Genomic DNA, 24687 nt, shown 5'->3' with positions numbered 1-24687 from the left:
TTACTTGTTTGTGCTGCGTTTGTTCTAAATTTTATAAAAAATGTTCTAATTGAAGGAGTCAACTCTCTATATCCAAAAATTTAATAGACAGGGTATCTACAATCCCACACCGAATATTTTTGCAAAAGACTATTTTTCGGCTATTCCTTGAAATGGCCAAACAGCTTGGCCAGAACTTTTTCAAAGTTACATTAGCCGAGTAAACAACGAAATACGCTAGCTGCAATTTCCTCAAGGCGTGCAGGGTAAAACAATCCGCCCAACCAACCGAAAAAGTGCGAAAGATTAAGGAATATAGTCGTAGATGTTAGCAAAAATAAGTAATTTTAGATTTTAGATCTAACCAAATAATTTGAAATTCTGTTCGCTGTAATCATTGACAAGTTCGCAGAGCGTATTACTCAAACAGAAACAACTCTCTTAATTGCTTGTGGTTATGAGCTTTGAAATTCCGCCTTCTTTGCAATCATTTATGTTCAGGATGGTAGAAATGAACATTCTTCTACACCTTTCTTGTATACTTTCATACTGTTTGTTATTTTTTTGCGATTGAGAGGCCTAATCTTCTTCTACCAAATAATTATCCAATGATCAAACCCCTAAATCTTATTCGGTCCAGAGGTCTCGCTAAAAGGGGTTATTAATGCACAACAAATATAAAAAACAACAACTTTGTACTTAAAATTACTTATCTGCTGCACTTAAAAAAATTACTGTCAGTTTAAGAGGAGTAAACATTGAGCACATTAATTTCTTTGTAAAAACTTTTTAATAAACCAAAAGTACCATCAATAAAAAATAGATCCAAATTCTCATATAAACGCAGACGCTAGTTGTTCTTCCTGTCAAAAGGGTTTTTGCCAACTGCTCGCTTTTTGACAATGCAAATCATAGATCTAACTTTGCGTCGGTAAATTGTCGGTAAATCGTACTTATACATCGTGTATAAATATAAGTGTTACCGATTACAAATTCAGCTTTTTTGCAGCTCGTTATTTCTCCATAAAAGTTGAAGGAAACCAACTTGTCTTTAGAAATCAAATGTATCGTCATAAGTTACCAAAGATCGCTTCTCTATCGATGCTGCCTTCTTCTTAATGGAACTTTCTGTTGATAGTCTCGGAACATTCGTTTTCTGTGATGGCATATTACTGTCAGATTGATCAGGCTCATCTAAAATGAATTAAACAATAATCAAATCACTGCAGGATATAAAGACATATCTTACGTGGATTAATTTGTGCGCGGATTAATTTTTTTAACGAATTTTTGACCTTTTCGCAAAATAAACCTACTTAAAATTTACGAACTTTTTCGTATTTTATCATTCGCGGCATGCTTAGGACATGTAATTAAAGGCGGTTGAAATGTAAATGTTTGACTATCGAAGTTATAAAAGATTATTTTACATTATTTTTTTTTCCCTTTTTGTTAGTTATCCTTCTTTCGCGAAAATTTACCTACGCAAAATTTTTAAGAAAACTTATTCGCCCAAATAAATTAACGCGAAATTTTTCAAATCTTGCGATTAGCGAAAATAAATCCACGCGAATTTTCTAAAGGTCGGTATTCGCAAAAATTAATAACGTAAAGGTAGATTAATTAATATACCTAAGGCAGCGTGCTGAGCTCTTGGTCGCCATGTATGCCTATTGTCATCATAATTTCTTTTGCGTGCATACATTACTCGTAATGTTACATTTTCAATCATAGAACCGTGAAGCTGAAAGAAGAAATAAGAGCAAATCTAATTTAGTCTAGCTGTGACGGAAAATATCACTCCGTCCGCTGCATCAAACATCAAAGGACTATCATTGGTAAATCACAGATGAGTACAAATGAACAGTATCACATACCTCAGCTATTGCTTTCTCTGCAGATTCGTACCTATGATACGTTACGTAGCCATGACTAAAATAGAACGCATGTTAAAACCATCACACATGACTTGTTAGTGAGAAAGTATATTTGCGTCAATGCAATTAAAATGACATTTCGCCATCTTACCTTTTGTCTGAGTCAAAGTAGATGTTTTTGATATCCCCTAAATGATGAAAAATTAATATTGGGACGAAATTGCGCCAAACACCTAAATGTAACAAAGTATCATACCGAACCGGTGAAATGAAGTATCCATAATATGTCTTGTTAAACCAAATCCTGATACGAATAAATTACTCTAAAAATAATTTTTATTTGTTTAGGAATAAAATAAATAAATAAATAAATGAACGCTGAAAAATTATGAAGGTGTGACAAAAAAATTACCTGTCGTCTGGGGTGGTCAAATTTTCGTGATTCCGTTCCTGCATAAGATGTACATATAAAATTATTGACAAGCAAAGAAATATTTCTTTCACGATCAATTAACCAAACAAATGTAGAGAAAATTGCATGATATTTTTATGCTGGAATTCTATTGTTATAGTTTAGGTAATATATTTTTATTTTATTTTACATTTTACCAATCTTAATTTTCACTGAGCGTTAAGACTTATCGCGTAATTCCATCGCCGACACCATAACACCTGAAGCTTAAAGGTGATAACGGCCTGTTAGGTTATCACTATGTAAGTTTTGAAAACTTATCGCCCTAAAATTGGGATATAAATTAAATTCGAGACACAATTGTTATCGCGTAATGTGTTTTTATTAAGATATGGTGTAACTTTAAGGCGGTAGGAATTACGAGATAAGGTTTTATCGCCTAGCAAGCATTCAACCTAAAATACTTCAAACTTGTGGCTACTAAGAAAAATATTCGCCCCATTATAAAAATCTCACTGATCCCATGTTGCGGAAGATCGTAAGTGTTATAAAAAAAAAACACAGACCTGAATCTTTCTTATCACCAGCTGAAACGAACCTATAAAAAACGAGATACTTTTCTTACAAGAAACATATAAAATACAGGTAAAGCCTTCTTGCTACATTATAGTATGTTTTTTAAGTGCTTTTTTAGTCGCTGTAACTTTTGTCAATGACATAACAGTTGCCAGTACCTATTGAGTCTCATATTTCTTCTCAACATGCATGTATTATATAAAAAACGGATTATCTGTGGAGGTTAGACTTCACTCTGCCACAACGTCAAGAATTTCTGACTTCACTTTCTTATATCACTTTCCTAAAGATTTTAACTAACTGGAAAAATATAAGAATTCAGGTTGACCAAATTTGAATCATTTTTACAACGAAATTTTTCCTCAGGGTAACAAAACACATAATACGACATATTGTCGTACTTGTTATAAGAATTTCTTCTGATATTTTCGATCTTTTCTGCTTGGTCTTTAGTTGAAGTTACAGCTTCCTGCAAAAACAAAATGAATTAATGAATGGAGTTACGTAACATGTTTTCCTCAGGATACAATAAAGGCTGCTGTCTATATATGTGTGCAATGTTTCTTAAAGTAATTAATGGTATAATCAGACCCCTTCTGCATTTTCCTGTGCGGGGAGTGCAGCTTACTAGTGCATTTTTGACGATGTTTACTTGGCCTACATGCATCAAAAGTACAACTCTTGCAGCCTACCAGGTAGTCAAGTGATGGTCTTTACAATAAATAGCCAAACGACGGCCATTATTTCCATAATCTCGTACACGGTTGCGGCTTTTTTACTTTAAACATTCCGTGGTGGTAGGAGAATTGAGGGATTTGGTAGGGGGAGGGTTACTGGACAAAAGGAGGGTAGCTTGAAGGGAGGAACATTCTGCAAACCATAGTAAAACTGGAAATTTATGGTCCACTTTTTATTAAATTATATATCGAAAAAAACATTATATACAAATCGAAGTCAGGAGATTTTCGACTTGTATGACGCAATTCCTGAGGTATATTTATATATACAAAGCTATGCATGTAGTGTTTTTATTAATTGGGTTGTTAATATTAGAATTCAAGACTCACTTTAAATACGATCTGAGTGTCACTATTGTTGAACATTCAAACATGACTTTAAAAACTGCCAATTTTGACTTATTTTACCAATACGCATATAAAAAAGTTCTTTGGGCCATCTTTCTGACAATTTGTCAAAATTTTAATTTAATATTCTACTTACTGTGAAAGTTGTTTCTTTTGTCTTCTTCTCTGACGTCAATCCTCTTGCTCTTTTAAACGAACGATTTTCATTCCCTTTGCTAATTTTAAGTTGCTAGAATTAGAATATTACCTCATTGGTATAAGCTTTTCATTTGTACAAAAAAGTGCCATATTTCAGCCCCTAGTATCTTATGATTTTTTAGAACTAAATCCTTGTTCTCAGCTCTTCCGGCTATGGCAACCATTTTTTAGGTGTTAATAAAAACTAAGTACTTTCTTGTTAAGTTATACAAGTTGAAATTTGGATTCGATGAATATGTCATCAAAGTGGGTTATCATTTTTTAAGTAAGAAAGACACTAAAAGCAAAAATTTACACCTACAAAACCTACAAAAGTAACAAAATGTAATTAGAAATAGATTTGTCAACATTTTCCTAGTGTCTTTATTCAAATTTTCTTTGCATGCACTGCATGTAATTTATTTAAATAAATTGCATGCAGTGTAATGTGAACACAACCATAATTGAGGTGTATCCCATGATAAAGTTTTATTTTAATTTCCACATTCTAACTTTTTTATGGAATGTTTTTATTCCCTACAAAATTTTGGGCTTCAATCAAAATAACAAAAATTTGCAGTTTGGCGGACTGTTTTGTGACTGTTGTGCAATAATGTTTATATTATTAGGAACCAAACTTAAATCATAGGACAATTTGCATACATTAGTAAACAAGTTAAATAAAAAAGACATAATGTATGTATCAGAAAGATATAAATATCAGAAAAACAGTTGGAACAAATTACTTAAGAGAAAGTGAAGCAGCACTTACACCAGATGCAAGGAGCTGTTTTGCTTTTTCTTTCGCATCTTTAGGAGCAATTTGAGGTTCTTTGCTTGGGCTTACTGACAACACATCTAATGTAAACATGATACAGAGAAATGCTCACAGATCAAAAAGATGGTTAAACTGCAAAAAACTAGAAACAAAATTTTACCTTTTTTCTTTGGTGTAATGGATGAGCTGCTCTTAGTTGGAGCTTGCACAAGCTTTTGACTGAGGGCTGCTTTTTTCTGTAACAACAAGAAAGTTCAATATGTTTAATGGCACTAGCACAGATCTGGGTTGTTAAATAAAACTCTAGAAAATTGATTTAATCTTAAAGTAAAAAATAATCTATAATAGACTGAAAAAGTTGAGTTAAAGGTTGGGTTCTCACACTTCTAAAGATGTATTATAAAGACAGATAGGGCTTCAAAAATTAAAAAATCTTGGTATGTGTACTGTTTGTGTAATGTTTTTTTTTTGTGCAGTGTAGATGGTGTAGGTGAACAAGCATATCTCACACACCTCAAGGGCCTATTTCAAAATTGAATAAAAAAAGAGTGAAATGATATAGCACCTATACCTAAATAAAACATTTTGATTAACAGATGCGAAGTCTGAACCCTTGGCTGGCCTCTAATACATGATAAGCAATCTTGTTCCTTACAGTTACTCTTGAAAATGGTTAATATATTTCAGTTTATATCTGGTTTATCAACAAGACAAAAGGTCACAGGTTCATGAATAAAAATAAATCTGATAAACCATTGAACATTAAAAGATTCAGTAGCACAAACTTGACCAGCGTCAATTTTTATTCGCATTGTTTTTATACAGGTGGAACAAAGTTTTGGTGGAACAAAGTTTAGGTGTATGTCAGGTCACGTCAGTAAGCCTTATCAGCATGTACCCAATTTTTTAAGCCCTGTACAATTTCAAAAAATATTTGACTAAAATAATATTTCTTATTAACCAAGGTATGATGACGATAATTATGATGACCCAGGTGACAGTAAACAAAAATATTTTACGTTTTCTGACATAAAACAAAATATTAAGGTTATTGATATATGGACAAAAAATGAAGTATGAATCCCTCTTCAATCTACAGAAGCAAATATATATTACCAGCATGAATTGCTGTTCAATTTGTAAAACTCTTACAAGATTTTAATTAGGGAATATAAAAGCTTGCCTCTAGTATCAAAAATGTTTATCTAAATCAACTGAAATTTAGCATGCTGATTAAGAAAATAATATTTATTTTGCTCAAAACTTGTAACTCTCATTGGTACTTAAGCAACGATTTGATAACTTTGACTCCTTAGAGTCATTATTTAGTAAGACATAAGAAATACTTTATCAGAGCTGAGAAAAAGCTTACGATATCAGTATGAGCTAACTAGAAGAACAGGACAAACGAATGCTGCTTGACATACTTTGCAAAGTTAGCAAAACATACACTTTTTCCAAAAAACTTTAAAAACATTATTCTTTTGTCAGAATTATACAGTTCTATCTTTTTTTGCACACGTCATATTCTGAAAGTTAGCCTAATTAACTGTAGTGAGTGAGCAAACAAGAAACGGGCAGTCTTTAGCCTAGAGTATGGGTCAAATCACTCACAAAAAAGTTATTATTATTAAATCTGAAGAAATATTGAGTCAATTTAGATAAAAAATTTGTTATGGGAAGTAAGTTTTAAACAGTGCTTGGTGACATCCTATACAGCAACTTCTGCAAAATAGATAGATAGATAGATAGATAGATAGATAGATAGATAGATAGATAGATAGATAGATAGATAGATAGATAGATAGATAGATAGATAGATAGATAGATAGATAGATAGATAGATAGATAGATAGATAGATAGATAGATAGATAGATAGATAGATAGATAGATAGATAGGTGTGCATATTATACATGGTTAGCTACACAAATATCAAGGGATATACCTTGTCTATTATTTCCAAGAGAGGCCATGGCTTAGATGGAAAGTCCTAGAGTATTTGATGCTCTTTTTGAGCTACGCAGACCCAATTAGGGCCCGCTTCTACTAGACAACTCCCAGCAACATCCAACTGCCCACACAATGTGCTATCTCCGCAATTTCCCTCACATGGCTTGGGTTAACCCGGGGCTATAGTAACATTCACTCGCCCATGCAGAATTGCCGTCAAGAGGAATCGAACCTGGTTTCAGAGTACAAGAGCTATAAATCTACTCAGATGCTGCTAAAATTAGTTTAAAAAATTAAACACCTCAATTAGCAAGCAAAAAAGGTGGACCAAGTTATATGTTAACTAAAGAATTTGTCAGTACTCTGAATTTAAAACTGTTTGCTTCTTGCTTTAGACATCAAAGTACATCTGAAAGGAACAAACCTTTTTCTTTAGAAGTGCATATTTGTTGACCAATGCTTGTTCTTCAGCTGTTAACTTTGCTGGCAAACCCATTATTTGATTTTACGATGACCATTATACAACATTAACATTGATTTAATTTAAACCCTGCTACTAATTGTCACTATGATAAAGTCTTTTAAGGTGATAGAAAATACATATTTTAATTGGTGTACAGTAATCACCACGGCAAAAATGTAGCTAGGTAGCTAAGCTGTGTGGCATAAAGTTGTAAACGGGTTATACTTCAGAATATATTATTTACTACTAATATATACATACTAGTCCTTAGCCTGTTGAAAAATCCATGGGTTTGCCCGTCCTTATTATACGTCTCGCTATATACTTGCACAGCTAAGCTGCCAATTTGCGTGACAGACAGACATATACGGGTATTATAATATAGACTTAGTGTTAACCCGTGGAAAATCCACTGGGTTGCCCTTCCTTTATATACTGCATTTTGTGTTTCTGTAACATGACGTGTCTTTCGCGGAAAGACAGACGGAATACGGCTATTATTAAAGAGATATATATTTACTACTGTAGAGAAATATCCTGGTCAGCAAATGTCATGATACTTTTAAACCAATTACAGGTCCATATATTTCAGGGTAGACATTTAGCATTTCTTGAATGTTTACTTTTTATGTGGTACCCAATTTTGGCTCTAACAACTGCATGGCAGGAAAAAAGATGCAAGAGCTTGCTAAAGAATAGTCTTTTTTAGCCAATTTCTTTCCATGGAAACATTGTTCAGGTTTTAAACTACTCCAGTGTAGCTAGATGAATAACTTCTGATTGACATATAATTCATATATATAAAGCCATCAGCGATACCCTTGTGCAAATAAAAAAACTGAAAAGGATCTTCCTTTACCTAGCGGCCACATTTTTTTGCCTGCTAAGGTCTATGATGATAGAACACACCTTTTACCCAATCACCTTTTCACAGTGGCTGAATTTTTCAGTTTTGCAACTTCAAACCTAGCTAACATATTGTGTGGTTTTAGCTAGTTTAGCTTAATTAATTAAAGCTACTTTTGTGAGAGTTTGACTGTGAAACGTCCATGCTTTCCCTTCCACCACCACTCTGCTGGTAGCCAGCAGGGACTTTTAGTCTAGCTATAGTTAGCTAGCTATAGCTATCTCTATTCGGTGGCATAAAAAATGTTTGTTTTTTCAAAATTGTAAAGCTTTAAAAACACTTGATTTTTTTGGGCTCTAAATATAGAATGTGTTGACAAAACATCACCAGATTAGATCAGCAGTCAGGTCAAAAAAAACTTAGAAACATTTAATCGCCACATCTATGCCGCCATTTTATAAAATTGGAAACCGGTCGCCGAGGTCGACTTATCTTCCAGTACACTCTTTTGAAAAGTTTGTAAAAGAGGACTGGACTTGTCAAGTAAAAAAGTTCGCGCGAAAAGAAATTGTAAACAAACCTAACAAAGATAGGAAATGAAAAAAAGGAAGAACACTAGAAAGTGTGCTACAAATGTTTCCAAAAAGTCCAAGTTGAAGGAAGAAGACATAGAACAAAATAACTCGGAGGTTAGATGCGTCAAATCTTCCTTGTCAAAGTTAATTTTCAGCATTTTCACTTGTTTTTATTCAACTTTTCCTATTATTCGGAATTTGTCTCGAACTTAGTGAATATTTTAGAAACTTTCAAATTTATTGTAGAGGACACCTCTCTAGTAGACAATTTTTAGAGAGAGAGAGATAGGTTTTTTCGCTGTATTTGGATGGTTCACTAGCTATAGTTATTTGACTTTGATTTTGTCTTACATGAAGTTTCTGCGTATTTCTTTCCCTCGCAAATTTAATATTTGGCAAATTTAGCGCGTCTTAATTTTCGCGAGCCTCATACTGGTCAATATGGAAAGTGCGCGTCAACCTTTTAAAATAAACGGTTTATAAGTTTTAACTTCTAACGGATAAGTAGTACGGATAGTTTTAAATGCAACCTCGATCCCAGCTTGCTGTCCCTTATATCAAAAGGAGAAAAAAAGCCCTGGGATCCAGGTTGCATTCAAAAAAATTAATGGTGCCCACGCAAAACTGATGATATTGTGATTGCTGGTGATTTTTACCTTCATGATTTGTGTTGAAAAAAAGTGTTACGAAGCTTTAAATACCAGTACTCGTTCTTTCCAGTTTCGCGCAATCTTTTTTCTCTTTTTGATATAAGGACGGCGAGTTTTTTAATACGTATGGTATTTTATACTGAAAATCCATTTTAATTTGCATGTTGTAGTGTGTTTAAGTAAATTTAGCTTCTTGCTATTTACGACCGTTGTTACCTGGTTGATCAAACAGAGTCTTCAAGTGCTGCAAATCTTTCACTTATTTTTATTCTGATAGTTTTCATCTCAAGAACATTCGGATGAAAACAAGGTCTTGTCACCTTCAAAACAAATTGATACTCCTGAAAATGAAACTAAAAGTTCTCCTAAAGAAATAGAGGTTTCCACTGCACAAGTAGCAGAAAGCACGATCAACAACATAGTTGACAAAGCAGAAAGTTTAATCAACGATGACAAAGAAAAGGAGATAACTGGTGTCATATGTTCCACAGATCAACATAATTCACCAATCAAAATTGAAGTCGGAAAAAACGAGCAATCTAGCGGAGAAACACGCGAGGAAGAAGTAAAGGAAAGGCTTGAAATAACACAGAAAAGAGAAGAAAAGAACAATGATTTAGTGAATATCCGATTGACAGATTTGGATGCGTCGGATTCACAACTGTGTAGCTTTGAAGAGAATCAATATCAGAAAAGGCATGTAGCTAGATCAGTTTGTTTTCCATTCAAGCGCTCTAGTTCCCTGCTTCAAGTATTTGGGATTGCGCATTCAAATTATAAGTTTGTGTAAAACCTTGTGTTACACTTCTGTACATTTCTAGTTCACTTGAATGTGATAAAGATAACTTTGGCATACCATCTGGAGGTGCAGCAATACGTGAAGTCATAAACGACTTGTATGCAATGAAGTAAGTTTTATTATAATTTATGAAAGCACTAAAACTAGTCTTCCATGCGATTTTAAATGTTTCCCGTGTTAGATTTTTTAAATACGTTGTTTGTTTTTAGTCGTCTCATTCTTGGTGCTAAAAAGGATCTTGCAGCGATGAAATTAAAATTGAATATGAAGAATAAAAGATAACATACATGGTAACGCTTTCAATGGCGCGTTTTACATTCTTAAACCAGAAATTGGCGCAGTCATCATTACTCTGTCTTTTCTATATAATTAATAAAAATATTTTGCTTCTTTTAACTTTCCTCCTAGTACCTACTAGACCGCGTTTCCTGCTTTACCGCACAGACGTTAAGCTCAAAGAGGCACTGATAGGTACCAAATGTGTTAAGCTGAAGTCAACCCCGTTAAGACTAAGCGCGGCGTAAGGGTGTGGTAAAAACCTTTACTAATGTACAAACTATTTTGTTTGACTGGCTCTACCCTAAGTAAATGATCACTATATTTAATTCGCTGGCTATTAGAATTAAATGGTATTTATTTGTTTTTTGAAAGATCAAGAGAAAATATTTTAGTTTTATATCTGCAGTTGTAAAATATCATATTATTAGTTTGTAAATTAAAAAGGAGTTTCTTCTGATTTTTTAAACCCGAATTCTATTTCCATCCTTATTTTCAAGCATACGATGCTAAATTTTCCATTTTAAGCTGGCTTTATTACAGCAAACGCTTCTCAGACTTGTTTCACGCGAATTCGTTTCATAAATATAATTTTACGTGCTTTTTTAACAAGCAACATTGATTTTTAGGCCAGCTCGTGGTTGTCTAAAATTTTTAAAACATACACTGGTTTGTTACTTGTTGGCGTGTTGTTTTTTAAAATAATTAAAATCCCCTGTTCCAAAAAGTACTTCTAAATACCGTGTTGTACAAAAATGCACACGAGATTTAAAATTTGATTCAGTTCACATATACTGGATCACTATGCATAATTTTTTAATAAAAATATGCATTATGGCATGAATTCTTTTGTAACATTATCAGAGCTCCTTAAATCTCCCTAAAAAAACAACAAATTTTTGCCTGCCCATCAACGTTTAAAAAATTTTTTATGGGTTCTTGCACCAAATTAAGTAGACAACTTTTTTTGCGAAGGATCTTTTTAGGTTAACTTTGAGAATCCAGAGCTAAAAATGACACAAATATGGGTGTAATTTTATGTTACAACTGAAAAATCTGCTACAATTATAAAATCTTAGTTAAATTGTTTTTAAGGTTTTGCCAGTCGCGAGAGGGAAAAATTTGTATTCGATTGTTATAAACGAAAATGCATTTGTGAGGTTTCTATTAACATTGTCTCAGATTTGTATCACATTTAATAATGAAAGTTGACGCAGATCATTAGTATTAGTCTGGCCGAATGCAAAAATTTACGGACTAGCTTATTTGGTACCGTTAGAACCGAAATTTTATGTAGATTAACATACTAAAAGTCTCACGATGAGTTCTTGGGGAAAATTTTTTACAGATGATAAGCTGAAGGGTACTTTTTTGCAAAATTTACCTTAGAAAATGGATTTTTACAAAAAAGTGTTAAGCTTCTGACACTTAATGACATAGAATAGCTATTTGAAATCAAATTTGGGTTGGTAGGAATTAAAGAATGTTAGAAATTATTTTCAAAATTCAATTATTTTAGGGGAAACCAGTTTCAAAAAATCGGGGAAACCGTAGAAATTTCGTGAAAGTTTTGATTTTTTTTTAATTTTTGTTAAAAAAAATAGACCTTCATGACTTTGAGGAAATTTTCATCGCAAATTGGCATGTTTAAAAATGTGTTCAAAATGTTCTCTCTTCACTCACAGAGGAGTTGGCATGAATATAATATTTAAAAAAGCTAAATAAACTACTACATTACAAATCCGATAAGACTCATTTCAGTTAGAAGCCATCTTGATTCAAAGACTGAATCCACGCCTAGGCCAAACATGATTGGCCGATACTAGCTTTTTTGAGGTCGGTTTTGATAAGTGTTTCAACCAATAATCGGAGGTAGCTTGGTACCCATGTTTTTCCAAATTCAACGTCCTTGATTATTTTGTGTGATGGATATTCAGTGGTATCAAAGACGGCTGAGTTCAATTCATCAAGTATAAGTTTAGCTGCTTGCTTAATGACTCCTTTAGCTCCTTCCTCCGTGTCCTGGTCCCTATCTTGGTACCATTTATCATTTATCAGAAAGTTACAAATATTTCTGAATAAGACGGCGTCAGATCTGCCCTGAACTTCAGCGAAAAACAACACGTCTCCGTATTTTTCTTTGAGCATTTCTTTTAAAGTATCTCCGAGTGTATACATCCTCAGAGTTTGTTAATTCTTGCATTTTGTCGCGTAGTTCAGCCATAGAATGCAACTCAGCATTAGTTTCGAGCCATTCACAGATAACTTCAAAATTACGTTGCTTATCCGTGTTTTTGGGTCTTCCTTGGGATGTTTGAAGTTTCTCTGTGTTTTGAAACAATTTGCTGCACTCAGCATGATAAATTGCATCCGCTTTAACCAAATCGATACAATTTACAACTCGGCTTTTCACTTTTGTTTGACCATCATCACGCGCCTCGCATAAGTTAAGTACTGTATCGCGGTAGTGCACAAATGTCACATTGTAAAATGGCTTTCTGTCAGGATGCTTATCGTCGGCATGACACTCATCCTCGCCACAAAAAAAGCACTGCTTTTTCCAGTTAAAAGGACCCAAAGAGAGTCTTGTCTTCTTAGGAGCCTTACTTTTTAGGTGCTCGTTTCTCAGCCAAGTTGTCATTCTTGCGTTTCCGATTAGAATTGCCTAGATTCTTTTGGCAGCTTGAGCGTACTTTTACTTCATGGTTTTGCTTTTTTAAAGCTGCTTTTATTCGGTCATTTCTAAGCACTCTGACATATTTCTCAAGTGTCGAAATTCCAGACACATAAATGTGCAATCTTCCTGAGTGTCTTTCTGGCAAATAATGCAACTCCATCTGCGTATAATAAAATGTGATGTGGCCGTAAACATGGTCAGACTTAGTTAAGACCAGTAAATGCTTTGGTAGATTTAAGTTCTATTATCCTCACTTGTATTTCAAGAAAAACACTAAGGCCTGCTAAGAAAAAAGAGGAACAGCATAGTACAAGAAATATTTCACACCTTTCATAATATATCTCACAAAAGTCCCACAAAAGTACTGCTGCTGCTAGCGAAGTTTATTTTGAACGCACGTGGCATGTTATTCCTTTGAAAGTATTTACAATGCAATGTCTTCTTCTTTTTTACAAAACAATGCAATGTCTTCATTATAACCAAGAACCAAATTCAACTGTAGAGATTTCCCCAAGAACCACATCGTAAGGCTTTTAGTATGTTAATCTACATATAATTTCGGTTCTAACGGTACTAAATAAGCCAGTCCGTAAATTCTTGCACGGTTGAGTCTTTTTATTCGATAATTCGGCCAGACTATATGTGAAAAAAGCCGAAAGCGTTCTATTTTGACTCCATAACGCATTTGATCAGGTCAATGGGCGGTTATTCCGAAACGAAGGCGGATGGAACAGGGGCGATGTTTTTGAGACAACGTCCCCGGAACTTGTTAGGTCTTTCCCCAGAACCAACCTCGTCCCCAGGACTATTTGCTTCTCAACGGCGCTTTCTGATAGTTCTAGCGAAATACGGTAAAAGGTGGGGGGCGAGCTTTTCCCTAGAACTTGTTCAGGTTCTGTCTCTATTGAGACAGAACCTGACAAGTACCGGTTAGGGTTTCACCTCAATAAAAAATTTAACAAGACTTCGGACGAGATCGTTTTTCTAGAGAGATGTGGCGCTTAATTGTTTATCATTTACAATACCTTCGCTTTAAAACGCTTTGTAATGTCAAATGTCAAAATGACAAGTTTTTATTGCCTACGAAGTATTTTCTCAGGACGCAATATCTGTATGACACACAACTAAGTTATTTTCAAATGCTGAGGTAATTATGTATTGACTTGGAAAGTGATAAGCAGTTTAATTGCTAACGTGGGAACTAATTCTCCTAATTCTAACAATAACCCTGGTAAATTGAATCGCCCAAACATGACTAAGTTGTGTCAACGGGAAATGAGCTTATTATTAAGGAAAATATTTATGGCTTAAGAATGTTTATGAAAAGTTAACAGTGATAACTGAGAATAAAAACTGCTTTTTGAATTGGCTATTACGTATGAATGAACATAAACGACAAAGAGAAAAAAGTAAAGTTATATAATATGCTTCATTAAGAATATATACAGAACCTTATGTACAAAAACAATTATCGTGAACAAACTTTGTCGCGTTATTTCCGCGCTTCTGATATATTTCTCCAATTTTCTCTCTCAGCCAACTGACAAAATAAAATTTCAACCCAAATCGAATTGGCGATGAAATAATTTAACTCATGGATATTTTATTTTAAATTAAACGTGTTTTGTAAATACATTTTTCTAGTTTTATATTTAACTAAAAAGGTTTCTCTAAAAAACCGTTTATTGTAAGAGGATAGAAAGTTGCAATCCGCAGATTAATCACGTGATGACTGTACTAACTGGATGATGGTCAATATTATTGGTAGAAACATTAATCCAGCTCCCGCCCATCCCAGATTGTAACTGTATCTGTATTCACTCCAGATTGACCCTATTTCCGCGGGTTTTCCATTGACTATGCCAATCCTGAAATCATTTGGTGTTTTAAAAAAATCTTTAAAATTGATCATAGCTGCAAACCCTGAGATCACTAAAAAGAAAAAGGAAATATAACGGATTTTTTGATCTACATTAACTTCTTAACTAAAGAATATTAAGGCTTGACAAAGGTCAATGTTTCTTATATACAACAAGTTAACAATAATGCGATGTAAATATAAATAAACAAAAAAACTCACAAGCAAGCAACTGCAAAATTAGACATGCCACAAAAACAGCACGGTAACGCTTCTCTTTCTTTATAAAGACATTTATCAGTAATATTCCAGCTGACAAGTAGGTGCACAAGATAGCAGCTGCTAGCAAGCCTCGTGTAACGTTTCCACGGAGCGCTATAACGAAAGTTAAAATACATGAGCGTCTTGTAGAGCAAAAGTTTCGCTATACAAAATGATAGGTTAACAATATAGTCCCATCATCACTCACTTCTGTCGCAAAAGTTTTAAAATTCAAGGTCATTTATCAAACAAAAAAAACAGACCAAACATGTAGATTAACATTTTCGTCACTGGGCACGAACCTGTCACTTTGGTCTCAGGGCTTTATCAGAACCCTAACGCACTTGAATGAGGTCAGTAAAAACTTAACTGCGGAAATTCGATTGTAGTATTTATTTCTTTGAAACAAAATATTTGCATCTTCAAAATTACACCAATATGAAATGCTAAACCTGTCATGTAGTGTCAATTTTTACATTCCCGAATATTTCACTTACTTGTATCAGTTGTATCATTCGGATCATCTTTTAATTTCTCACAAGTGCCATCTGGTTTCACACAGCGGTACCACAAGCCATGATGTACATCGTATGGAGCTATCGTAAGGCCAGGGATGGGTGGTTTAAAATTAGGATTTCCACGCCATGACCGCGTGGTCATACTCACCATCCACAAGCAAAATATAACGGTCAAGAAAAACACGGTAAGACATTCTAGAACTTTCTTCATGTTGGCTTCTTCAAATGTTAAACCTTAAAATCAAAATGAAAAAAAAAATGTTTACAATCGCCTCTTTATGTAGAGCCTGTGCCCACTCTATCCTGTTTAATTACCAAACTGGTTATTAATTTTTTTACGTATCATGCCTTCGTTGCCAAGTGCAATATCATTGCGCTTATCTGTCATGCTGTTGAGTGTAAATTTCTAAAAGCTTTGTAGTTCTAATTATCTACTAATTACAAGCATCATTACTATCACTTCCCATGAGATCAGTGTTAGTAGTAAACAAGTTAGCGCGGATAGTTCGTAAGAAAACGAGTCTCAGATTTTGCTGAAAAGTAAGAGCAAAGTAAACCTCGTCCCAAGGGTCTTGTGACCCCTGAGCCGTTATTCTTCATCAACAAGGCAAAATGCCCTGGTAACGAGGTTGGAACAAAGTAAAAACAAGGTTAGAATCAAATCATTAGTTTCCAAACTAAGAACAACCTTTTTTCGCGAAATGGCGAGCATTAATACTCGCGAAAATTAGCTAACTCCAAATCAACGGGACGGTTGATTTTTAAGATGAATTTAGGTGAGACAATTAAACAGTGGAATATCATGGAATATCAAGACATTTCTTTTTACAATTGTATGATATACTTGACACAATCGATATTAACAATGTAAAAAGTATAATGACCATAGGTATAGCTTGGAAACACTCCCTTTGCTATATTTCTTCACAAGAGCAGCGAAGGGAAGAAGCAATAACGAAGGAAGGATTTCGGGCTACCCTCAACCGAAACTTTCTTGGTATTCTTTTCGTTCGTAATTCTCTAAAGACGTTCACAAGAAAATAAGAAGCATTGACGAATGTCTGCAGTTTTATAGCTTCTACTTTGCCTAGTTAATATGACATGGAGTATAATGTCTGTTATTATGACATGGGGTATAACAGTTTCAAAAAAAATTGTCGCATAATAGAGGAGCTATCTACAGTTTTGTTAGCACAAAAAACGTCACCTCTAAGAGGAAAATTTAAGAGCAGCTAATTTATATGGCGATATTAAAATTGTCATTCAGGACCCAGTAAATAATTATGGAAAAAGTATTAGTCTGCGGAGGAGGGTTTTTTGTTATAAAAAGGTCGACTTAGGAGGTGGTTGCGTGATGGATACGACCGCCTCCGTGTTTTTTTGCCTAATGTTATTGTTAAATTGGCTTCTTAAATGTCAAAACATTGTGTTATCTTCCGTACGGTAAATATAACCGTTCGGCATTCTCGTCCCCAGAGCTCTTTAAAAGATTAAATGACCGTTCGTTGTAAGATTTTACTGTGTTTGTAGCGAGTTCAACGTTGGAGTAAAAAAATTTAAATTTCACCTTGCTACCAGAGTCAAATATGTTTCAGATTTCAAACCCGTCTAAAAATATCATTACGGTACGCGAATCTCGTAACGGTACGCGAATTTCTAGGCTCCGTTGTTTAAACGTGGCTACGTTTAAACAGCAGAGCCTTTTGTTCTTTAAAATTATGACTAAAATTTAAATTTTACTTAAAACATACACCGTCTTTAATCAATCAATCAATCCCGTTACACGATTTACATGAGAGACATGCTAGATATATTTGCAGCAGACTTAAAAATTAATAATTTAGGATTTATAAACCGTTAATTTTTTGCTTAACCCCTTGCTCTTTAAACGATTTTCTTTACACATTCTCAAACTCTCGCTTTAATTATAACGTTGAAAGAACAATGAACGGTCTGTTCTGTTATCAGATCATATGTTTAAGCGAGACATACCTCAAATATTTAGGAAGCTAACATTAATCTCATATAAATGATTTTCAATAGTTTGACTTGTGGTGCAGACATGTACACAGTGTGCAGAATTATTAATCTTTTTCCTCAGCAAGAAAACATGTTTTGCACCTTTCTGTCAGAAATAGTAATTGGTGTCTATAAATCCAGTCGAAATTCTATACAAGGAATGTTAGTTTTCCTCTGTGTTTTTTTGTTTCAATTTCCCAAGCTTTCCATGACTTTAATTATTTTTTTTAAAGAAAATTCAGAAAAAACTCTCATTGTTAGCATTCTTGTTAAACAAGTCCAGATTTTTTTTTAAAATTTGTTAAACAATTTTTTAAGCGTGACAACTAATTACCACCTCTCAACTGCGAACCAGCCTTTTTTTAACAAAAAAAATTATTATGACGTCACGTCTGTTGTCATGGGGACTCATTGTTTAACAGTCATATTTTTATTACAGGTCCAAGATGACGTTTAATTTGATGCGTTCTAAATCGTAGTTTTTTGAAATTTTGTAAGATTTAATGGGTAAGGACAACATGCAAAATGTCAAAAAAAAAAGTTATATACTAAACCATTTTTTTTTACACTTTGTGAAGCGTTTGTGGGGAAAGAGTGTATGCAATATCTTTCAAATAACTGATTTTTTCTTGCAAACTGATTTCCTTTGGCATTTAAAATATTGTTTCAGAGGGCATATGCAATAGATATATATACAAAAATAATTAAATTTGGCAAACTTTGATTTTGTCGTTAACCTCCCATCTTTTACATTTTCATTACATTTTTGTGGGAGACCGTGGGTATGAAATGGATTAAAAGAAGAGAATTTCATATTCTTTGAAGTAATTTAACACACTTAAAACGTTTTTAACTTTTTTTATCCTAAAGTTTGTGCAAAGCTTTTTTATGGTTCGGAAATATAAGATAACGTCATCTTGGTCTTAATGAGGTTATCTTATTTTTTTTGTCCAATTTTTTCTTTAATATGCTAACAAACATCCGTGCCATGTTTTGTGGTACCACCCCCCATCATACAGTCCCCAAAGAAGCGCTGCACAATAACCAATCAACAAACCCCTTTATCTAACTCTTAAATTTCTTGATAAAAAATAGGGATGAAATTATCTGGTTACAATAAAAATTTCAAGTTTTTCTAAGGTACATAAATATCACTTCGAAAGCATCATTTATTTATAATTCTGTTGGCAAGTACTCTGGTTTGTTCACACTAGCATCCACACGTAATACAATCTGTCCCTTCGCTCCGTTGTTCTTGATTATTTCATGATGTGAATCTTTTGCAAATTCAACTTCCAATATTTTCCACAACACCGGCTTCAACCAGCCAGCAATAAAGCCTTCATTTATAAAGTTTATTTGTTCTTCTTTCTCTGCTAATGTACTTTTTACCAACATTACCCCCATCACTGATACCTCACTACTCATAATAAGACGGGGGTCAATCTCGATAGGACCACGACTTCCAACAATCTATATCAAAAAAAAATTTAACCTTATTTTTAACAAACTTAAAATTTGGAATAAAAATGTTCGATATTAACATAGATGTGTAAAACGTGAAATACACTCAAGGAAACAAATAAATATAAAAGATTGCGGAAGAAAAGATTGGAAAAGAAAAATATGCGGAGTTGATGTTGGAAAATGCACCTTGTCCCCGCAAAGTTATATTCCGTTTTTTTAACAAAAAACGGACATTTGCAATCTTTTATTTCCATCTTACCACATTTCCAGCTCGTTCGCAATTTTCCTGCAAATTTAGTGCAAAATCCGTACTGGACAAATAATATATGCGGAAAACAACAGTTTTTTTAAGGTCCTATTTTGTATTCCCCATTTTCTCGAGGTCCTTATTCGCAAACTGTAATTCCGGTATCTTTTTTTTCCGGAAAGAATTTTCTCCCGTCGGCATGAAAGTGTTATATTATTCACAACATAAGGCTCCACATCGTAAAATTTTTATTAACTACTCTTTTAAGGAATATAAAAAGACGAAGAAAACAATTATTGCAGCAACGGTGGAGTGCTGTCTCTATAGAACAAATAACATAAAGAAACTAACCACGATGCGACCATGAATGGAAACAATTTTCAAATCTTCCAGCAAATTCACATTGGCAAGCATCTCAATGATGACGTTAATTTGTTCTCCGTCCTCCTTAACTTTCTTTAAATAATCCTCTTTGCGGTGATTGTACACTTTCGCCACTCCCATGGAGCGTAACATTTGTTCTCCTTCAACAGAACCAGCTGTCGCAAGAACGCGAATACCATACGAATTACAAATTTGTACAGCTGCAGTACCAACCTGAAGAAAAAACATTGGAATATAAAATAAAAAAGTTCACAATATCTGTTTTACCACAGGGGTCCCTGACTTATTTCTCACAAATCGATTCCATGTGTTTTGTCTTTAACAGTAGTGAAGCATAAAAAGTTACTTACGCGCAATTACAAAAATGCTTGCTCGACGAACCTCAAATTATGTAGAATACCACAATACAATTTATTGGCGCTAAAAGGCATATTGGAACTCAGGAGCGCCTTGAAATCAGACTTTCAGCTCTGTTCACATCTTGATCACTTTTTCTGACCTTTTTCTGTTTAAAATTGCTTCTTAAGCCTCGCTAAAGTTCTGACTTTCTCCAGTAAGAAAATTATGTTACGGAACAACCATACTTACTCCTCCTGAAGCACCATGTATAAAAACTGTTTCACCGCGCTTTAATTTTCCTCTACAAAACAATATTACGTAATAAAAACATTATGCTTACAATAAATTCCAACAAAACTTAATACAAATCTGAAAATACCTCTGAAATAAAGCTCTGTAGGCTGTAAGATATGGTGTGCCAATCATGGCGCCGTCTTCAAAGCTAACATTGTTCGGAAGTTGTCCAACGTTGTCCTCGTGACATATACAATACTCAGCATACGATCCTGTCATGGAGCCAAAAAACCAGACACGATCGCCTTTCTGTGTAGAAGTACAATGCTTTAATTGAACTCCCAGGTACCTTGTTTGTGTGTTTATTTCGTTATTGTACTTAAGTTAGTTGAGCTAGTTCTTGATTGAAAACAAATGCTTTTGCGAAAGGTTTGTTAGAAAATGCGTTCAAAAGTAGAAGCAAGTATTAAATGTTTTAGAATGGGCCCTTAAGGAAGGCGTTACATCGATCACGCCTGTACATACTTTAACTTTTGTGACATTCTCTCCAACTTGCTGAATAAATCCCGCACCGTCTTTACCAGGCGTATATGGTAGCTTCGGTTTGGCTGCGTAAAAACCACTTCTAATGTAAGTGTCTACGGGATTCACTCCCGCCGCTTTCACGTTGACCAACACCTAAAATTGAAGCCAATAAAATACTTCCTGTGTGCCTAATCAGCTACCTTCTCGGCAGACGGTGTTGAAATTGTTCTAGGTGAAGCCAAACATTCAACATCTCTGCGTCACAACACAATATGTGAGAAACTAGTGACAAATCATAAAAATTCACCAAATCGCACCTGCTTAGCTTTAGGTATCGGTGTGGGCATACCACTCAGCAAACGCATAACTTCAGGTCCCCCAAATTCCGAAACGCTAATACAACGCATGCTGGAAAAGATTTTATGAATACACGAATTATTTTGCAGCTCAGCCTAAAATCTCAAACCCTTGATCGAATCGAAATATCAATTGCTTGTTTTTTTACATTAAATTATAAAGAGATTGAAAAAAATGCTCGGGATAACAAAAAGTTTGAAGAAACTGATCTTCAAGATATCAGAGAGCAACGGTTATGTCACGTTTGAAATTCGCAGAAAGCATATATAATTCATCTAGTACAAACCTCGGTCGCTTTTGAATCCGATATTTCGATCCAAATAACGTTGAAAACAAGTATTCACCTTTTCGATAAAGCTTAAAGTTTGATGGAAACTCGGAAGAATTCTCCAAATCGATGTTGTATATAACTTCCGGATGGTTATTCGTAAACTTCGTCCACAGGGGCGAGGGCCAGTATTGTGTTTCTACAGATCTACTAAAAGAATCATTATCAATCCACGTACTCACAGACCATGATGGCACAACTGGAGTCTGTGTTGACACCTGTCGTTTAGCCTTAACAAGATAAGTATTAAATTGAGTAGCCATGTGTCTGACTTTGGTTACTCTCACATTTTTTAAAAAAGGCTTTTGAAGTTTCAAACGCTTGGGGCACTGGTCTGTGTTTTCCTGACTATCAGGCTTACTACTATTTGCTCTAACAAAAGAATCTGATAAACTGCTAATAATCTTGGCAACAGCTAGTTCCGTGGTTGAGGACCTTTCATCCGTCACGTCTGTGGTATTGACAATAGTTTCGGATGGAATTATCTTGATTTGCCTTGCAACAGAATCGATGTTATCGGATGTCGCTGCTGCATCATTAACCTGAGTCAAGTTTTTCAAAGTCAATATTTCATTAGGTATCAGAAAAGAAGGGAGTGCTATTTCTAAACTTGAACCGGAAGTCGAATGTGATACAGAAGTTAAAGTCGTGTTACTCGTAGTTGATATTGTTGGGCTGGCATCAGATTGATCATCTGAAAGATTAAGTTTTACTTGGCATTTTTTTGTTTTTTTGATAGGCGGTTGTTGTGAATCTAACTCTTTCTCATTAGCAGCATTTTTCTTTTCTAATGCACGATCCAGCATTGAATGAGTTTGGTTAGTTTTGGTGTTCTGCTTACATGACGTGTGTTGTTTTTGTTCTGTTTGATTGTTTTGAAGTGTTATTACTTCATCATCGCCTTCAACATACTGAAGGGATATGTCAGGTTCAATCGTTTCTATAGTCGACTTGTTATCCTCTACTTGATGATTTGATAACTTGGTAATTTCGTCTCGATGTTGACTTGCTGCGCTAGGTTGGTCCTTCATGTCTTCGTAACATTCAATATGAATCGGGTGTGAAGAGCTTTTACGTCTTGGACGATTTCTAAAAACAGATTTTTGGACTACAAATATTAGTTTCTATAAAGCTTGGAAAATATTGTGATTCTTTACTAAATGTAGAAGCTGGATGTACATGAACACACAGCTTGGTATGCCACTTGCTCACAGCGTCATTGTTTGATATAGGAGAAATGTATCGCTGCAGAATATAATCTCTACATCCACAAATTCTTTTTTCTCCAGTATAACCTTACGGCGGCGATACAAGATTCGATTTTTGGAATTCGATTTGTCAAATTTTTGAATGCTTTTAGCATGCTAAGATTTCGATTTCAAAGAAGTCACACCGTTTTAACTCTTTCGATTAATCTGACAATTTTAAACTAATCAAAACGCTCGTTTTTGCAAACAAACTGTGTAGGACGTTTCGAAATATGTCGTTGAAAAAGGAAAAAGTAGAATTTAACAAATCTTTCATAGGCGACTGGATAGAGGAAGAGGCTCTTTGGAATATCAAGACTACAAAATTTGCAGCGAGTTTTATGTGAGCAGGCAATGGTGCTCTTCTAACAGTGTCTTATTTCGTAAGCTAAGTTAGCAGCATGCGTACAAAATTAAAAAGTACTCTTCTTCCTTCACTAATCGAAAACAGTAAGCAAGGTATTGCAGTAAGCAAGGTATTGCACACTCCGAATTACTCTTTTTTTGTTGCTATTTCTTCGTTGACATAAGACGTTCCTAGTTTTTATTTCATAGCAGTGACCAATATAACTGCCAATAGAAATAATAAAAATCTGTTTTCGAGTCGCTATCATCTATTTAGTTTCGATTTTATTTTTCGAACTTGATAAATCGAATTTTGTATCACTGCCTTTAGTTGATCAGATGACTAATATGCACCATAACACATTCATAGGTTTGTGGAGAGAGTAGTTGAAGTTTAAGAATCTCGTATAAATACATAATGGAGTTTAAATGTGTTATTATATTAAGACATAAAGATTCTTACCTCAAATTATTATAGTAATAGGCCCTAACAATTGTTTGATAAGTTTTTAAATAAAAATACATGCATACCTTATCCTTGGAACTTGCACAGGTGTTTCTAATGTTTCGTTCTCCACAACAACATCTTGATGAGGAGGAGGAGAAGGTGACGTACCACAAATATGTAGCTCATATACATCTAATAACAGTGATGCAAATTCTGAATGCTGGCGATCACCTTTTAACCTGCACCATCTCATGTAAACTGTTGTGTGCAGCTTAATTTGTTTAATAAGCAAGCTGGAAACTGAAGTCCAACCACCAGCGTACTTTCTTGGACGACCAACTTTTATTTTTTTTGGTTTTGCTTTACCTACATCCTCGGATTCCGCCATTTTGTTCTTTACCTAAGTGAACTTTAAATTATTATTCAAAATCTTTCTCCTATCTTTCAAATCAATCTGATTACTCATGCTGTTATCCAATAAAACACTTTATGCAGTGCTAACTCGGACAAAATTCAACAAAATAAAAATATTCTAACTGCAACAAGAAATTACATAAAACTATAAAAACTATGACAGGAAGATAATGGATAACTGGATTTTGTGAATAAATATTTTTTGTGGATCACTGGTCCCAGATTGCTTTAATTGCAGAGTAATTTCAGTCGAAACAATATCAGTATTTCGCTGAACATAACTTTCAGACTCTACAGGAAAATAAAGTATAAAGAAATGAAAAATATTAGCAGAAATTGTTGTGGATACAAGAAATGAAAAATATTGGCAAAGAGATTTTTTGTAAATGATTTGAGCTAAAAACTAATTCCTTAAAAAAAATTTCTGTAAAGAATGTTTTTCCCAGTAATTCTTTTTCCTTAGTAATTAAAGAGAAAGACAAGACACTAAAAAACACAAATGGAGAAAAAAACAGAAGATGTCAATAAATATAATATTTGTTTTAATTCTATTTCCCTCATCTAAAAAAGCAT

The 24687-nt window shown here is 34.2% G+C and overlaps 4 protein-coding genes across 6 annotated transcripts; 1 reads left to right on the top strand and 3 right to left on the bottom strand.

Moving 5' to 3' along the window:
• Positions 1-750: 750 nt before the first annotated feature.
• LOC130612461 (negative elongation factor E-like) lies at positions 751-7449 on the bottom strand. The gene is made up of 12 exons (XM_057433776.1): positions 7261-7449; positions 5045-5120; positions 4879-4964; positions 4066-4158; positions 3246-3313; positions 2835-2866; positions 2269-2306; positions 2113-2179; positions 2008-2044; positions 1857-1911; positions 1612-1723; positions 751-1173 (listed from the first exon to the last, which is right to left on the bottom strand). Exons 1-12 carry the CDS (start codon positions 7330-7332, stop codon positions 1031-1033), a joined length of 879 nt encoding a protein of 292 aa, XP_057289759.1. The 5' UTR covers positions 7333-7449; the 3' UTR covers positions 751-1030.
• A 1254-nt stretch (positions 7450-8703) lies between these two features.
• Positions 8704-11125, top strand: LOC130612379 (uncharacterized). Of its 2 annotated transcripts, XM_057433684.1 has the most exons (5): positions 8704-8835; positions 9649-10067; positions 10193-10279; positions 10380-10460; positions 10579-11124. In XM_057433684.1, the coding sequence occupies exons 1-4, from the start codon at positions 8743-8745 to the stop codon at positions 10450-10452; spliced, it is 672 nt and encodes a 223-aa protein (XP_057289667.1). In that variant the 5' UTR covers positions 8704-8742; the 3' UTR covers positions 10453-10460; positions 10579-11124. The 2 variants fall into 2 exon arrangements, with proteins under 2 accessions (XP_057289667.1, XP_057289666.1); XM_057433683.1 differs by having other exon boundaries at positions 10380-11125.
• Positions 11126-14533: 3408 nt separating this feature from the next.
• On the bottom strand, positions 14534-16163 carry LOC130613109 (uncharacterized). 2 transcript variants are annotated; one of them, XM_057434435.1, is made up of 4 exons: positions 16100-16163; positions 15740-15994; positions 15204-15356; positions 14534-15055 (listed from the first exon to the last, which is right to left on the bottom strand). In XM_057434435.1, the coding sequence occupies exons 1-4, from the start codon at positions 16146-16148 to the stop codon at positions 14841-14843; spliced, it is 672 nt and encodes a 223-aa protein (XP_057290418.1). In that variant the 5' UTR covers positions 16149-16163; the 3' UTR covers positions 14534-14840. The 2 variants fall into 2 exon arrangements, with proteins under 2 accessions (XP_057290418.1, XP_057290419.1); XM_057434436.1 differs by having other exon boundaries at positions 16109-16163.
• A 2676-nt stretch (positions 16164-18839) lies between these two features.
• On the bottom strand, positions 18840-24477 carry LOC130662528 (probable polyketide synthase 1). The gene is made up of 8 exons (XM_057461420.1): positions 23784-24477; positions 21619-22749; positions 21293-21383; positions 20976-21128; positions 20596-20759; positions 20466-20517; positions 19845-20090; positions 18840-19252 (listed from the first exon to the last, which is right to left on the bottom strand). Exons 1-8 carry the CDS (start codon positions 24086-24088, stop codon positions 18953-18955), a joined length of 2442 nt encoding a protein of 813 aa, XP_057317403.1. The 5' UTR covers positions 24089-24477; the 3' UTR covers positions 18840-18952.
• Positions 24478-24687: the final 210 nt, after the last annotated feature.

This window comes from Hydractinia symbiolongicarpus, chromosome 10 (genome assembly GCF_029227915.1).
Source record: "Hydractinia symbiolongicarpus strain clone_291-10 chromosome 10, HSymV2.1, whole genome shotgun sequence".
Classification (NCBI taxonomy): domain Eukaryota; kingdom Metazoa; phylum Cnidaria; class Hydrozoa; order Anthoathecata; family Hydractiniidae; genus Hydractinia; species Hydractinia symbiolongicarpus.
The sequence above is the reverse complement of the archived record's forward strand: the minus strand, read 5'-3'. Positions and strand labels throughout refer to the sequence as shown.

Excerpts from the sequence above, each read along its gene's own strand:
- LOC130612461 (XM_057433776.1), bottom strand. The coding sequence starts at position 7,332 with ATGGGTTTGCCAGCAAAGTTAACAGCTGAAGAACAAGCATTGGTCAAC. Across the intron at positions 3,314-4,065 it reads CAAAAGAAACAACTTTCACA|GAAGCTGTAACTTCAACTAA; the intron begins GTAAGTAGAATA and ends TTGTTTTTGCAG. Across the intron at positions 1,912-2,007 it reads TACTTTGACTCAGACAAAAG|TCATGGCTACGTAACGTATC; the intron begins GTAAGATGGCGA and ends GTTCTATTTTAG.
- LOC130612379 (XM_057433683.1), top strand. The coding sequence starts at position 8,743 with ATGAAAAAAAGGAAGAACACTAGAAAGTGTGCTACAAATGTTTCCAAA. Across the intron at positions 8,836-9,648 it reads TAGAACAAAATAACTCGGAG|TTTTCATCTCAAGAACATTC; the intron begins GTTAGATGCGTC and ends TTATTCTGATAG. Across the intron at positions 10,068-10,192 it reads GAGAATCAATATCAGAAAAG|TTCACTTGAATGTGATAAAG; the intron begins GCATGTAGCTAG and ends GTACATTTCTAG.
- LOC130613109 (XM_057434435.1), bottom strand. The coding sequence starts at position 16,148 with ATGACAGATAAGCGCAATGATATTGCACTTGGCAACGAAGGCATGATA. Across the intron at positions 15,995-16,099 it reads TGGCAACGAAGGCATGATAC|GTTTAACATTTGAAGAAGCC; the intron begins GTAAAAAAATTA and ends TTTGATTTTAAG. Across the intron at positions 15,357-15,739 it reads GAATGATACAACTGATACAA|CGCTCCGTGGAAACGTTACA; the intron begins GTAAGTGAAATA and ends CTTTCGTTATAG.
- LOC130662528 (XM_057461420.1), bottom strand. The coding sequence starts at position 24,088 with ATGGCGGAATCCGAGGATGTAGGTAAAGCAAAACCAAAAAAAATAAAA. Across the intron at positions 21,129-21,292 it reads CGATACCTAAAGCTAAGCAG|GTGTTGGTCAACGTGAAAGC; the intron begins GTGCGATTTGGT and ends CTTCAATTTTAG. Across the intron at positions 20,091-20,465 it reads TACATGGTGCTTCAGGAGGA|GTTGGTACTGCAGCTGTACA; the intron begins GTAAGTATGGTT and ends TTTTTTCTTCAG.